The sequence below is a fragment of the Vipera berus genome, assembly GCF_964194415.1.
Source record: "Vipera berus genome assembly, chromosome: 10".
In the NCBI taxonomy this organism is placed as follows: Eukaryota; Metazoa; Chordata; class Lepidosauria; order Squamata; family Viperidae; genus Vipera; species Vipera berus.
The window spans coordinates 6,664,406-6,679,397 of NC_138213.1; the positions used below are offsets into that span (position 1 = coordinate 6,664,406).

The 14,992-nt window shown below is 42.8% G+C and overlaps 1 protein-coding gene across 4 annotated transcripts in view; it reads right to left on the reverse strand.

Moving 5' to 3' along the window:
* Nucleotides 1–14,992, reverse strand: part of PHKB (phosphorylase kinase regulatory subunit beta) — a 103,096-nt gene that overhangs the window by 64,424 nt on the left and 23,680 nt on the right. For all 4 annotated transcript variants that reach the window (XM_081335909.1, XM_081335908.1, XM_081335906.1 and 1 more), the window contains 4 exons: nt 14,819–14,918; nt 11,199–11,306; nt 7,606–7,686; nt 1,909–2,024 (listed from right to left, as the gene is read on the reverse strand). In XM_081335909.1, coding sequence (XP_081192035.1) covers nt 1,909–2,024; nt 7,606–7,686; nt 11,199–11,306; nt 14,819–14,918 — 405 coding nt within the window. The remainder of the gene's footprint in view (nt 1–1,908; nt 2,025–7,605; nt 7,687–11,198; nt 11,307–14,818; nt 14,919–14,992) is intronic.

Genomic DNA, 14,992 nt, shown 5'->3' on the forward strand with positions numbered 1-14,992 from the left:
TAAACAGCCTAAAATAAGAAACCGCAGGTGGATTAAAAAAACTACATTAAAACTGGCAGCCAAATAAACAAGCAAAAAAAAAATCTTAATAAGGATAGACAACACATCAGCGGGATGAGTCTGAGAACAAAGGAGAATGAGTGGAAGACTCTGATGCCGAAGTCTTTCTAAAAGCTCGGAGCAGAAAGACGTTGCTTTTCAGAAACAAAACACAGATGGATATGTCAAGAATGTTTTTTTTTCCCCCAGAATAATTCCACAGATGCTTGAAAACAGCTTGAACAAAATGGTTACAGGACAACTGAATATTTTAAACATGAGTGGGACTCGTGTACTTCTAGACATTACTGAGCTAGCTTTCCAAAATTTCCAAGGCTTATAATTGCAGACTTAAAAGTTTATCGTTGCTGAAAAAGTCAACCCCAAAATTACGTTGCTACAGATAGTCCTCGTCTTACAACCTTTCATTTAGTGACTGTTTGAAGTTACAACAGCACTGAAAAATGTGATGTATGACCTAAAGGTGCTCTTTCAGGAGGCAACTGGACTTCCTTGTTTTTCTTTGAAGGTGTTTTGGAGCTTCTTCAGCTCTGACTGGATGGTGGGGAGTGGAAGGATTTATACCCCTTGCAGACAGCTGGTCATTTGCCTTCTTTTAGAGAGTCGTTGAGGCCACTTGGAGGTCTGTCTGCGTCTTCAGGGTCACCTGAGTGGTGCAAATGGGTGTGGAGCCTTCTTGGCTGCAGGAGGTTTTCTGCCTTGTGTCCCTTCACCATTGAAGACGGGCGCAGGGACGCAAGGGATGAGTCTGTGTTGTCTCCATCTCAAACCGAAGCACAAATGTTTTCTGTAGTCTGCAATTTTTTCTGGAAATCCATTCATCCTCCCGCACTGTTCGAAAGGTGTTCATCCCAAAGTGCAGGCCTAAATCTCTATGGAGATTCTCAGTCATCCAGGTCATGGCAGTCCCAAAGGTGCTTTTTCATCCCTGACCTGGATGACCGAGGGTCTCCATAGACAGTGGCTCATGACCGCCTCTAACACTTACTGCCTTTGCAGCATCCCGTGGTCAGCTTGCCCAGTGGTTAGGAAGTTCAATGGAACATTTTAGCAGGCTTATCTGCAATAAGCTAGCAGCAATACTTTTTCTGTTTAACAAACCCGCCACCCCCGCCCCCAATCCCCCATGTTTGGAACATCTTTCTCTACTGCAGAGGTCCCCAAGCTTGGGAACTTTTAAGACTTGTGGACTTCAACTCCAAGCTGGCTGAGGAATTCTGAGAGTTGAAGTCCACAGGTCTTAAAGTTCCCAAGCTTAGAGACCCCGGCTCTACTGTCTTTCCGTGAGTTACATTTACAAATAGATATTTTGATTGTTGTTGTTAGCTGTGAAGTCGTGTCCGACCCATCGCAACCCCATGGACAATGTTCCTCCAGGCCTTCCTGTCCTCTACCATCTTCTGGAGTCCCTTTAAGCTCACGCCTACTGCTTCAGTGACTCCATCCAGCCACCTCATTCTCTGTCGTCCCCTTCTTCTCTTGCCCTCCACCTTTCCCAGCATTAGGCTCTTCTCCAGTGAGTCCTTCCTTCTCATTAGGTGGCCAAAGTATTTGAGTTTCAAAGATATTTTGATAGAGGACACATTTAGAAATGCACACTGAGTGGATATCCATATTAAAAGATATGCATTACTTTATTCAGTGTCACATTTCTAGGCTGCCTTCCCCAACCCCCCCAACAGTTCAGAGGCACAAGGCTGCAGGATTTCACCTCGCAGAGACTGGGTTATGAGATAGGGACCGAAACCCGAATCACCCCGTAAATTCAACATCGACGTTCACAACAATTGAGAATAATAAGAACGGACATATGGGGGGGGGAAAGGAGTGGGGGAAAAAAATATATACCTTGAATGCAGTTCGGTGCTGCCGTTGTTATATTTGCTTCCTCTTTCCCACATTCCAAAATCGGGAACCCGATAGGCCCTTTCCACACAGAAAACGAGGTTTTGTATGAAAGAGACCTTCAAATAAGAAAAGGAAATAGAATTGAGAGACATTGCAAAATGCAAAATTCTGTGTTTGGACAGCTCTGTCTTTGAAAGAAGCGGCCAGCTCTTCAGATCATTCTGTCTTTGTCTTGTCTTCAGTGGGTAATCATAGTTTGCTATTATTACCGGGCGTGATATGCAATTGGTGGGAGTATTATTCTTTAAAATTATGTTGCAGCAGCAAAAGCAGGTCAGGAAGAATGGCTTGACTTGAATTTTACTCCAAGCTCGGCCTGGAGAATCCTCTCTTCCTCGTCATCGCCAGGCCTGTTAGCTTTTCTTTGAAAAAACAGGATTACACATCGGGAGTGCCAAACCTTCTCATTCCTTTCTTGGAACATTACCATAGGAAAGAGATTTAATAATACAGTACTGATAATTGCAAGGGTAAACCTTTTTTTTTTTGTTCCATTCTGGAACTGCCCTGCCTTGCCCGTGTTAAGGGATGCAGCTGCAGTACAGATAGGACCCAGATTGTTGGGGGCAATTAAGCTGACTTTGTAATAATGCCGCTTGGGGTGTGTGTGAAAGCCCTAATAATAAGCAGGCATATACATAGAATGAAGGCTATTGCTAAGCTTGTAAGCCGCCCTGAGTCTTCGGAGAAGGGCGGGATATAAATGGGATTAAAATAAATAAATAAATAGTACAACAGTTCATTTAGTGACCATTGGAAATTAAAATGTCAGTGACTGTCTACGGCAGGGGTCTTCAAACTTGGCCCTTTTACGACTTGTGGACTTCAACTCCCAGAATTCCTCAGACAGGCACGCTGGCCGAGGAATTCTGGGAGTTGAAGTCCGGAAGTTATAAAAGGACCAAGTTTGAAGGCCCCTGGTCTACGGTGACTCTCAGTCCTCCAGGACAGGTCATGGTTGTCCCAAAGGTGCTTTTTCAAGAGGCAACTGGGCTGTCTTTGTTTTTCTCTGAAGTCGTTTCGCTTCTCATCCAAGAAGAAGCTGAAGAAGCTTCTTGGACGAGAAGCGAAACGTCTTCAAAGAGAAACAAGAAAGTCCAGTTGCCTCTTGAAAAAGGACCTCTGGGACTTGATGACCCATTTTTCACACTTAGGACCGCTGCAGCATCGCCATGGTCACAGGATCCAAACTCGCAGGCTTGTCAACTGACTCACATTTATGACGGTTGCAGTCTCCCAAGGTTGTGTCATGACCTTTTGGGACCTTCTGACAAGCAGAGTCAGTGGGGAAACAACTGTAGCGAATCACTTAAGAACCGTGTCACTAACTGAAGAACTGCAGTAATTCACCGAACAATCGGGGCAATGGGGCAAAACTCACTTAACAAAGGCCTCACTTAGCAACAGAAATTTCCGGCTCAATTTTGGTTGTTAAGTCAAGGACTACCTTACTGGTAAACCCGGGTTCAAAATGTTTACAACTTGTAGGGCTGCACTTGGGAAGATAACAAGTGGAATTTGGATTCTTAGCTGAATTTCAAGGGCATCTGTACTACGTTGCATGCAGTTCAAGAAAGAGCCCAAATGCCTGCAGAGGTTTAACAGTTCAGCGGCAGTAGGGTTTCATCCTTCTTCTTCATTTACAAAGTTTTATTAGTTTATACTGTATGATATAATCCAAATACAAAGCAAAGCAAAGCAAAGATGAGGAAGGGAAAAGGGAGAAAAATAAGGGAGAAAAATAGAGAAAAAAAAGGCATGGGCTTCTGACTTCCTGTGGTGCAATAGAGTATCAACTTCGAACCTCAACGTTTTACTTTTACAAAAATAATATAAACTTAGCCATTCCGAAACATCAAATCTATCTAACTGGTAAAGCCCACAATCAAAATTTCATTTTTCCCCCCACCTCAAGCACAAATTTTTTTTATTTTATTTTAATCCCATTTATATCCCGCCCTTCTTCGAAGACTCAGGGCGGCTTACAATCTAAGCACAAACCAACGTGCTTAACAATAGCCTTCATTCTATGTATATGCCTGCTTATTAGGGCTTTTGGGCCCCCCCAAGCGGCATTATTACAAAGTCAGCTTATTGCCCCCAACAATCTGGGTCCTCATTTTACCTACCTGGGAAGGATGGAAGGCTGACTCAACCTTGAGCCTGGTGGGACTCGAACCTGCACTAATTGCAGGCAGCTGGTGTTACTTAAGGAGGCGTTAGCCCACTGCGCCACCAAGGCTCAAATCTAAAAGTGGTTTCCACGTGGCAATAAAAGTATTCGTATTTTTTTCTTTAATCAGTAGAGTCCCTTTAGCCTGGCTTCCTTCCTTCCTTCTAAACTGCAGAATTAAACCATATTCAATCTACTCAAAATTTAAAGACATTTCAAATATCGGTCTGTGTCCTTCTACAGATCCGAATTTTCAGGGACAGAGGAGGCACGCAATACGTTGCTCCAAGAATCGGGGGAAATAATCCTTTTCTGTTTGTAAGGAGTTAACAAATCTCATTGCTCTACACAGAGAAACAAAGCCCATTCCATGGATTCCGCCATTTAGAGCAAGCTCACCATTTTCATCTGCTACTGCAGGCAGCTCATTTACCTCCAAGGGAAAGAAGGGATAATAATGAATAGCTTCAGTACACTCAGTAGGCATAACAACATCTTGCGGGAGGGATTAGTCTCAATGCGAAATAAAGTGTGTGTGTGTGGGGGGGGGAAATGGGGAGGGCCCAGGGCTTAGAAGCAACACCCATCGGAACATTCAGAGGACAAAACCACTCAGTTAGTGACAAATGGAAAGTATGTGACATGTAACTCAACCAGAGGAATCTTCCTCCTCCTCCTCCTCCTCCTCTTCCTTCTCTTTCTTCTCCTCCACCTCCTTCTTCTCCTTCTTTCTTCTCCTCCACCTTCTCCTCTTGCTTCTCCTTCTCCTTTTCCTTTCTTCTCCTCCACTTTCTCCTCCTCCTTCTCTCCTCCTTCTCCTTCTCTTTCTTCTCCTCCTTCTCCTTCTCTTTCCTCTCCTCCACCTTCTCCTTATTCTCCTTGTCCTTCTTTCTTCTCCTCCACCTTCTCCTCTTCCTCCTTCTCCTTTTCATTCTTTCTTCTCCTCCACCTCCTTCTTTTTTCCTCCTTCTCCTCTTCATTTTTCTCCTCTCCCTCCTTTTTTTTCTCCTCCTCCTCTTCCTCCTCTTTCTTCTCCTCCACCTTCTCCTCTTCCTCCTCCTCCTTCTCCTTTTCCTTTCTTCTCCTCCACTTTCTCTTCCTCCTCCATCTCTCCTCCTCCTTCTCCTTCTTCTCCTCTTCCTCCTCCTCCTCCTTTTCCTTCTCTTTCTTCTACTCTTCCTCCTCCTCTCTTTATTCCAAGCATTTATAAACCCATTTTAAGAGGCAATTTGGTATAGGGCAGGGGTGTCAAACTCAATTTCATGGAGGGCCGCATCAGCATGGCGGTTGCCCTCAGGGGGCCAGGTGGGCATGGCCAGGGTGGGCGTGGCCTGCTGGGTGGGCGTGGCTAGAGTGCGTATGGCCTACTGGGTGGGCGTGGCCAGCTCTACATCGTTCACATCAAGGGTGCCTATGGGGGCCTGGGCAGGAGTGGGACTGATCTGAGGGTCTCTGGCAGGAGGAGGGTCTCTGGGCCAGGGCCAAGGCAGTGGGGGCCGTTCCCTCACTGTTTCCAGGGTGGCTTCGCGGGCCACATAAAACCACTTCGCAGGCCAGATCCGGCCCCCGGGCCTTGTGTTTGACATGTCTGGTATAGAGGAATGATTGAAATGTGCAAGCCAATTTCTTATCCAAATCTCATTTTAGGTATGAACATCTCTAGATGATCTCAGACGATGCCAACATCCAAAAAAAAACAAAAAAAAAAACAGGGACGGACACTCCCAACTCCTTCTATGCGGCCTTACAAATCCCACTGTCTGTTACTGTTAAAAACCTGCCATGTTTGGGGACAGGGGATTGCATAGGAGCTGAAACGTAAGCATCCTATGATTAAAGCAAATAAACTCACCACCGGAGGAAGTAAACAAGTGGGAACATTCAGGTCAATACTTCTCAATTATAGAAGGGTTTGTGCAGCTGACTGAGAAGTACTGACAGCTGGATTTAAGAGACCTAGGAAAATCTTTCTTCTCTTGTCAAAGCCTGTTTACAGACAGGTTTACTTACGTAGTGTTGAAACACTTCACTAAAGGCTCTATTTAAAAAAAAAAGTGCTTCAGCGCAGAAAACGTGGCTTCAAGGGTGGGAATCCACCAACCTTGATTTTCCCCAGATCTAGCTTTCATATGCATTTATATGGATGTCATATACATATTCATTCACAATGATTCTACACACGCTTTAGAAGCTGTTTTAAGTGGCACTTCTGGAATGAGCAGGGAAATCTCTGCAGGCATTTTAACAGCCCACCGCATGCAACAGAATACAAATGCGGATATTGATAGATATTCCACTTAAAAAGAAACAGAGATTATATTTTAGGAAACATTTGTTATTTGATGAGGGAAGAAAAGGGCATTTTCTTGAAATACATGGAAGTGCTCAGCTGATATATTTATTTATTTAATTTATTTTTATTTAATTTAATTTGAATACCGCCCTTCTCCCGAAGGACTCAGGGCGGTGAACAGGGCAATAAATACCAAAATACCAAAATTAAAAACAGATTAAACCATAGTGCCCAAATACAATAATTAAATTACTTAAAAACAATAATTAAAACCCAAACCCATCAGACCAGGCCGGCTTGTTCAAACAAATAGGTTTTTAGATCACGTCGGAAGGAGCGAAGGTCGGGAAACAAGTGTGTAACGCTTTGTGACTCACAGCATATTTACCTAGCCTAGGGGTCTCCAAATGCAGCAATTTTAAGACTCGTGGACTTCAGCTCCCAGAATTCCCCAGTCTGTATGGCTGGCTGAGGAATTCTGGGAGTTGGAAGTCCACAGACCTTAAAATGGCCACGTTTGGAGAATTGGTGCTTTTCAAAAGGCAAGTGGACTTTGTTTTTCCCTGAAGACGATTCGCTTCTCATCCAAGAAGCTTCTTCAGCCCCCACCTACCTCCTATTTATAACCCAGTCCTTTCAGCAGTTCCAAGAAGGCTCCACACCCGTTTGCACTATTCAGGTGACCCCGAAGGCACAGATAAACCTCCAAGTGGTCTCAAAGACTCTCAGAAAGAGTGCTAACGGCCAGATGACTGCAAGGAGTACAAATCCTTCCATTCTCCACCATTCAGTCAGAACTGACGAAGCTTCTTGGATGGGAAGTGAAACGTCTTCCAAGAAACAAAAATCAAGGAGAAGCACCTTTTGGAAAAGCGTGACCTGGACGACTGAGAATCTCTATAATAAACAGCTAAATCTGGAGACCCCTGACCTCGCTTTTACATGGTTAGCAGAAATGCTAACAGAAATAGTTTCTTGCTATCATTCAGGACAAGAAAGCAAGAAAAAGAAGGAAAAAAAACCCCAAACAAACCCATCGCTCCAATTTTAATTCAATTCAGCGATCCCAGAAAACGCCCAAGGAAACGAATTTCCTTCCATTTTGTTTAAAGGACTCCCGTAAGACTCCTTCGGTCGGCTTTCCTGAGATACGGAATTGGGTCATTCCTACCTCGTCTGTGTTGTAGATGACTTGCAGGCCTGATGAAATCATCTCGACCAGGTACAGCAGGAAGAGGGATACAGCGTTTATCTGGGTGAAGGAAAAAGGAAGAGATAAAAGACATAATCCTGTCAAGGGAAAAAAAAATTAGCCTGCACGCCCTATGATGCCTGCAGTCAAAGTCTCTAGGAAAACCTGAAGGAATGAAAAGAACAGGTGTAAAATTTGGGGGGGGGAGAAATGCAGGTATCTGGAAGAGGTTGAGAATCCCTCAAGAGGCTTGGGAGCTGGAAGCTTCCTGCGGTATGTTTGCCTCGTGTCTCTTGAGTTGCATCGACAGGATATGAAGCACAGTTCAGGGATTGGGAGATGCCTCTTCAAGGAACACCGACGGTTCCTTCGGCATTCGTTTTAGAAAATACCAACTGTCGAATAAAAGGGACAGAATTCAATCGCAGGACATCCGTTTGGGCTTGCGGCATTTTTTAAAAAAATCTTTATTTCATGATCACTGATGCTCAGATCCCTCTAGAGTGGAATAAGGCAACCTGCAGCCCTCAACTTCATTTCGAAATTGTTTGGAAAGCAAATCATTTCAGCACTCAGAGCCAGGTTTATAAATTTTTTTAGGGACAGCTTACAAGACTGGACAGACAGAGGAGAAATAAATGGCTGAACAGGAAAGAGAAAGTGTTCCAGGACTTGCTGAGAGCAATGGCACTTATATACCACTTCAGAGTGCTGTCACTTCCCCTTGTAAGCTGTTTACGGAGGCAGCATATTTGCCCCCCAACAATCTGGGTGCTCATTTTTCCCGACCTTGGAAGGATGGAAGGCTGAGTCAACCTTGAGCTGGTCAGGATCGAACTCCTGGCAGTGGGCAGAATTAGCCTGCAATACTGCATTCTAAAGGGACGCGGTGGCTCAGTGGGTTAGGACGCCGAGCTTGTCGATCAGAAGGTCGGCAGTTTGGCGGGTCGAATCCCGAGTGCCGCGTAACAGAGCGAGCACCTGTTACTCATCCCAGCTTCTGCAAACCTAGCAGTTCGAAAGCACGTAAAAAATGCAAGTAGAAAAATAGGGACCACTCCGGTGGGAAGGTAACAGCGTTCCGTGCGCCTTTGGCGTCTAGTCATGCCGGCCACATGACCACGGAGACGTCCTCGGACAGGCGCTGGCTTTTCGGCTTTGAAACAGAGATGAGCACCGGCCCCTAGAGTCGGAAATGACTAGCACACGTGTGTGGGGGAACCTTTACCTTTACCTTACTGCATTCTAAGCACTGGGAAGGAAGGAAGGGAGGAAGGGAGGGAGGGAGGGAGGGAGGGAGGGAGGGAGGAAGGAAGGAAGGAAGGAAGGAAGGAAGGAAGGAAGGAAGGAAGATAGCACTTAGACTTATATACCGCTTCATAGTGCTTTCCATACTCTCTAAGCAATTTACAGAGTCAGCGTCTTGCCCCCAACAATCTGGATGGAAGGCTGAGTCAACCTTGAGCTGGTGAGGCTTCATGCTAACAGAATAACAGAGTTGGAAGGGACCTTATGATAGTTTTTCCACACTTACAACCATTCCATCATCCCCTTGATCACATGATGAAAGTTCACATATTTGGTAACTGGTTCCTATTTACGACGGTTGCGATGTCCCAGCAAAGTCAGTGGGGAAGCCAGATTCACTTAACAACCGTGTTGCTAACTGAACAACTGCAGGGATTCATTTAACCGATGTTGGCAAGGCAGGTGGCAAAATGGGGCCAAGCGCCCTTAAGCAATGTTTCAAGTAGCCACAGAAATTTGGGGCTCCCTTGTGGTCGCAAACGGAGGACCGCTTGCAATCCAACCCCAAAGAAATTGAATCCATCGGTCCTTAAAGGAAGCAAGAAACACCCCTGGGTGAAATGATACAAAGAACAGAAGAAGAGAAGTTGATCCTGGCAGCCGGAGAAGTCCTCCATCTCTTCCTCATAAATAAAAACATTCATTTATGCGGAGGGGAGCCCTCATTTTAACCATGTTCAGCATCTGATCCATAAGATTTGATTTACATGTCTGAAAAATGGGCTGTTTTCTTCTGTTGACATCATTATCTCTTAGATGCCAGCCTCATCTGCCACGGCCATTTTCTACAAGACGTTATTGCTGGGGAAGCAATTCAAAGGAAATAATCGTGCATAAAAGGCTGCCCACATCATAACATGCCAAATTACATCCGTTCACCTGATAATATAAAGGAAAAAAGTCTTAAAAATGAAAGCCTTCAGAGTTTTTCTTCTTTCAAGGAGGCGAACCGTAACAACATCACCATATTTAAACAACTGTCTCACAGTAGAAATTCCCCAAGTGAGCCTTGGTGGAGCAAGTGGGCTAATGCCTCCTTAAGTAACACCAGCTGCCTGCAATTAGTGCAATTTCGCGTCCCACCAGGCTCAAGGTTGACTCAGCCTTCCATCCTTCCGAGGTAGGTAAAATGAGGACCCAGATTGTTGGGGGCAATAAGCTGACTTTGTTAAAAATGTCGCTTGGGGGGGGGGGGACGAAAGCCCTAATAAGCAGGCATATACATAGAATGAAGGCTACTGCTAAGCTTGTAAGCCACCCTGAGTCTTCGGAGAAGGGCGGGATATAAATGGAATTTAAAAAAAAAAACACCCTCCAGTTTAAAGATGGTCGCAAAGGCAAACAAAGCGATAAAGGCTCAGGGATACAAAATTATAGACGTCTGTCTCTCCCACGATCATGACTTGGAAAAACGTTATTCCTGGGGCGGGATATAAATGGAATTTTAAAAAAAACCCAAAACACACAGCAATGAAAATAGCATGGGGAAAAAAACAACCCTACATTCTCCAAACCAAAGCAGCCATAGCAGTTAGTTAATTTGCAATGTGATGTCTAAAATTCATCAAATTGCACAGCCCCAGAACCAAACTGTGCCCAGCAGGAAATATTTTCACTGTATTACAGTGTATAATATTGCATTTCAAAGTGATTCTGAAGATGTTCTGAGGCCGGGGAAAAAAACCCCAAACCCCACACAAACACTGTGTTAGAAACGATTTGTCATTGCTTGTCATTGAGAAAATTCTAATCTATCATAGTTAGGAATGAGATTACTGTTATCCCAGGTAAAATTGACATATGACAGTCCAAAATCCAACATATGCAATAAAGAAACTCCATTGAACGGGAGGAAGAAAGAAAAGAAGAATTAAATTTAAAAAACCCATTAACTTTTAATTAAGTAGCTGGCTATATTCTGGAAGGGGAAATTGATTCCCCAACCAGAACAGAGTATCCAGATCAGGAATTCTTAGAATCAATCTATAAATGTATTTTAAGGTCTGCATTTACAGATCCAAGCTTGCCGTGTTTCAAAGAGAGCAACAATTCATTTTGCCCATTACCTTGGTATTGTTTACACTGAATTATATAGCAACAAATCAGACTACAAAACAGCTTGCTGTTGTTGTAGGTTAAATCAATTTGTCAAGCTCCATAATTGAAGACATTTTAGAAGAACTGTTGCCTTTAACTAAACAGCAGGAGGGAAATCTACAACCCACTGTGTTGTAGATTTTTTTTAAAAAAAAATTGCTTCATACCTGCAAATGACCATATTCCTCGTGAGAAAAGACCTCATCACCTGTGTGAACGTTGAAAACCGAATGCAGGCAAGTGGATGGCTTAGGATCTTGCTTATATTGTTGAACCTAGGGGAAAAAAATATTACACATTTTCTTCTTCATGGGTTTGGGAGATTATTTTGGCCATATTCTGAAAGGGTTTTTTTATTGTTGTTTCTTTTTTTAAAAAAAAATCCTTTGTCCATCTCTCTTTTTTACTTTTTTTTTTTGCCTTGTAACATCTACTTTTCTTCTGTTTGTCTTCCCTTTTTGTGCCAAAGCTGCGCTACAAAATAAGAAGTGACAGACTCTGCCTGTGGTTTCTGTAAGTTCAGGTGCAGGGTGTTGAAAATGTAGATTTCATCACACCTGGCGTTCCCAAATATCAGGAGAATAATGCTGAGTAATTGCCGGCATATGTCACCTTGTAAGATATTGGAGGGGAAAAAGGAAACATCAGAGATAAATCAGTAGCAAATTTACAGGTTATCATCTGCTAACAACTGTTCGTTCTTATTCCCATTCGCTTAGCATTGTGCAACATCAAGAAGAAGAAAAAAAGCTTTATCGTGCCAAAAGAAATTTTAAACCACGATTAGCTAGAGGCTGAAAGCTAAAATTACAGAAAAACAAGGTAGCGGAACTTACTTACTTGTGCTGAGTATTTGTTTATGCAAAGCACAATATAGCTGTATTTAATATCAAGCCTTTGAGCTCTTGACACGGGCCAGGCAAATAAAATGAAACTATCATGGTGTAATGATAAGGTATATTAAACTACTTTTTCAAAACCCATCAGATGTGGGGAGATGAGTTGGCTTTTTATGTCTCCCTGCTCCAAACCACTGGCACCATTAGCCCAACTCCGTACTTTGGAATGAGATTACTTCTAGTGTAGCATAACTTTTCAAAAGATATTTCACGATAATGATGTCTGATGTCAAGGCTAGGTAGACAAATTATAGGATTGTTAAATAGCCCTGCCATCTATTGAAAACATTAACTCTTTTATTTTTTATTTTTGCTGTTCTGATGCTTTCCTTCCAGGCACTCTATTCTCATCCAAGCTGCCTATTTCAAAATCTGAAGCCATGGAGCACCGTCAGCTCAAATGATCTTATTTCCAAGTAGATCTCACTTTCAAAACCATCAATTCAGAAGTCTACAGTGAAATGTTACAAAAACTCAGGCGAGCCATCCGTAACAAGCATCTGGGCATGCTGTGGTGTTGGTTCACGACAATGCTCACCCGCACACCGCTAGACGCACCCAAGAACTTTTGAAGCAGTTCCATTGGGATGTTTTTGATCACCCCCCCACACACACACACATAACCCAGATTTGGCGCCGAACGATGACTACTAAGGCATTTGAAATCTTGTAAGACGTTATGACAAGTGCCTCAATTTGAATGGCGATAATGTTGAAAAGTCATGTCATGTTGTAGTTTTCTAATGTGTATAATAATAAAAGTTCTGTATCTGCAAGTGTCTGTCATTGATAACCAAGCAGAGGTTTATTTCCGAATTGCCCTCATAGTATGTCATATGAGTGCAGTTTAAACAACATTGTATGTTCTAGCCCACAGGCAGCTGTCAAAACCTACAAGATTTCCAGTCTGACATTCACACTGTGCTCACTTTTGATCCTTGGAAGAGGGTAATTATTCACACAACTCATTGAAACCCACACAACTAGTTCTGAATGCTCCAATGGTATGTTGCTTTTCATTCAAAGAGCAACACGTAACCTCAATCCATTTTCTCCTGAAAATTCTCAAAAGGAGCCGGTGAGACACAATGGACTTCATTGTTCAAGCACTAAACAAAAATCTAATTTCACAAATATATATATATATTTGTTATTGCTGAATCTGATTGTGCCAAAATCCTATTAGGAAAATGAGACTTAACATTATTTTATAGCAAAAAATTTATACTCTCTTCAGCCAGCATTAAATAGTGAACGAGAACAAATTCTAACATCGTTATAAGGAAAATAAATTTATACACCAACTTAGGGCAGGAAATTCATTCCATTTGCGACAAGGCAGGATCTTCCTAGGGCCCTGAAGTCATAAATAATCTTTTCTGATTAACTATGTCAAAGATGATTGCACAGCACCATGTCAAATAAACCCTAAAAAAGAGAGAAATGCCACACTTCAAGAAGACCTTGTCAAACTAAATTTTTCAGAGCTGATAGGAAAGTAAAGGAACATGTCATCCCTTAAATAGCATGGACCCACTGCATTTTTAAAACTATCTGCTATTTTTGTAAAGCTTTAATGAGAATAGAGTGGAGCACCAATACAAACAACATTTTTAAGAAAAGAAAGCATACTAAATACTATTTGCCTGTCTTTAAAGTATTTCCTAATACCTTCAAGATGGACAAATAATGTTTAATAAAATTATTAAATAATATTTAAAAGATAATAACTAATCGGGAAGGTTACTTAGAACTACGCATAGATCATCCAAACCTTCCCAGTTAAAGAGTACAACTTAAAAAGTGGTTATATGTGTAATTTAAAGTACGTAAAATGCTGGTCAGTAACTGGGACACCAGAAAAATGCTTTGTGCTTCAAGGGTGGCTGAGCAGTGGAAGCGATACAAATTCTTTTTCTGGATGAGAAATGTCAGAATGCACTTGGAGGCAGCTTAAAATGACTGGAATCCTGATTTACCTTAGTAGACTTTATGGCTGAAATAGTTAACACACACAAGAATGTTGCAGAAATGCGTGGTCAACTGGGGTGGGTTGTATAAGAGAAAAAAGAATGTGTACATAAGGAAGTTACCCACACCTTGAAGGAACTGAAGTGGCTACATTCAAGCTATTTTCCCAATCGTGGAAACGTTGTCACTCTTATTTGTGTAACACTCACACGAGCAGCACTTGCCCAAGGCAGCTTTTAGTCTGTAATCAGGTGCTTGTCATACAACGTTCTTTCTGGCCATTTAAGCCGTATTTTCCTTGGTGGTTTTCATGAGACAAGTCAACTCCCTACTGTTCAGGGAGTCCCCGACTTACAACGGTCCATTCAGTGACTATTAGAAGTTACAACAGCACTGAAAAAAATGACTCATGGCCATTTTTCAGACTTACGACCCTTGCAGCATCCCCAGGGTCACATGATCAAAATTCAGACGTTTGACAACTGGCTCGTATTTATGACGGTCGCAGTGTCCCGGGGTCAATTTGTCCCGGCAAAATTCACTTAACGAATGTCTCACTTGGCAACATAAACTTTGGGCTCCATCGTGGCCGTATGTCGAGTCTGCATTTCCAACAACACCAGATCAACTAGCAGCCCCTGGTTTGCCCTCGGTTCAAGTTTTAAATGTAATTAAAAGGGGGCTTGCTTTGAAACACCCCAAAGAGTTGATCGACTATGTTGCGCACGCCTTCCTCTGTGGCTTTTAACTATTTTAGGGCCAGAGCCTAGAAATAAAACTTTTTTCTGGCAGCAGGCAAACTGGCGTCGCATCTATTGCGCGTTTAATTTGTTTGCCACCGAAACGTTTTCATGCTTACAATTAACTTAATCCTTTAGAATTAAGCGTCTGCTTCTGTCCACAAGGCAACGCTTTACCTTATCAGCCTGGCGCATGTAGCAGTAGAGGATCCCACGCATGCATTTGATAGCAGAATGCTCCAGTTCGTGAGTTCTTCCCTTGTCGTCATCAATACGCCTGAATTGGAGAGATAACCCAGGAAACAAATTACAGATTCATTCGGAAGGAAGTTGAAGGCACCCGCAACTCCC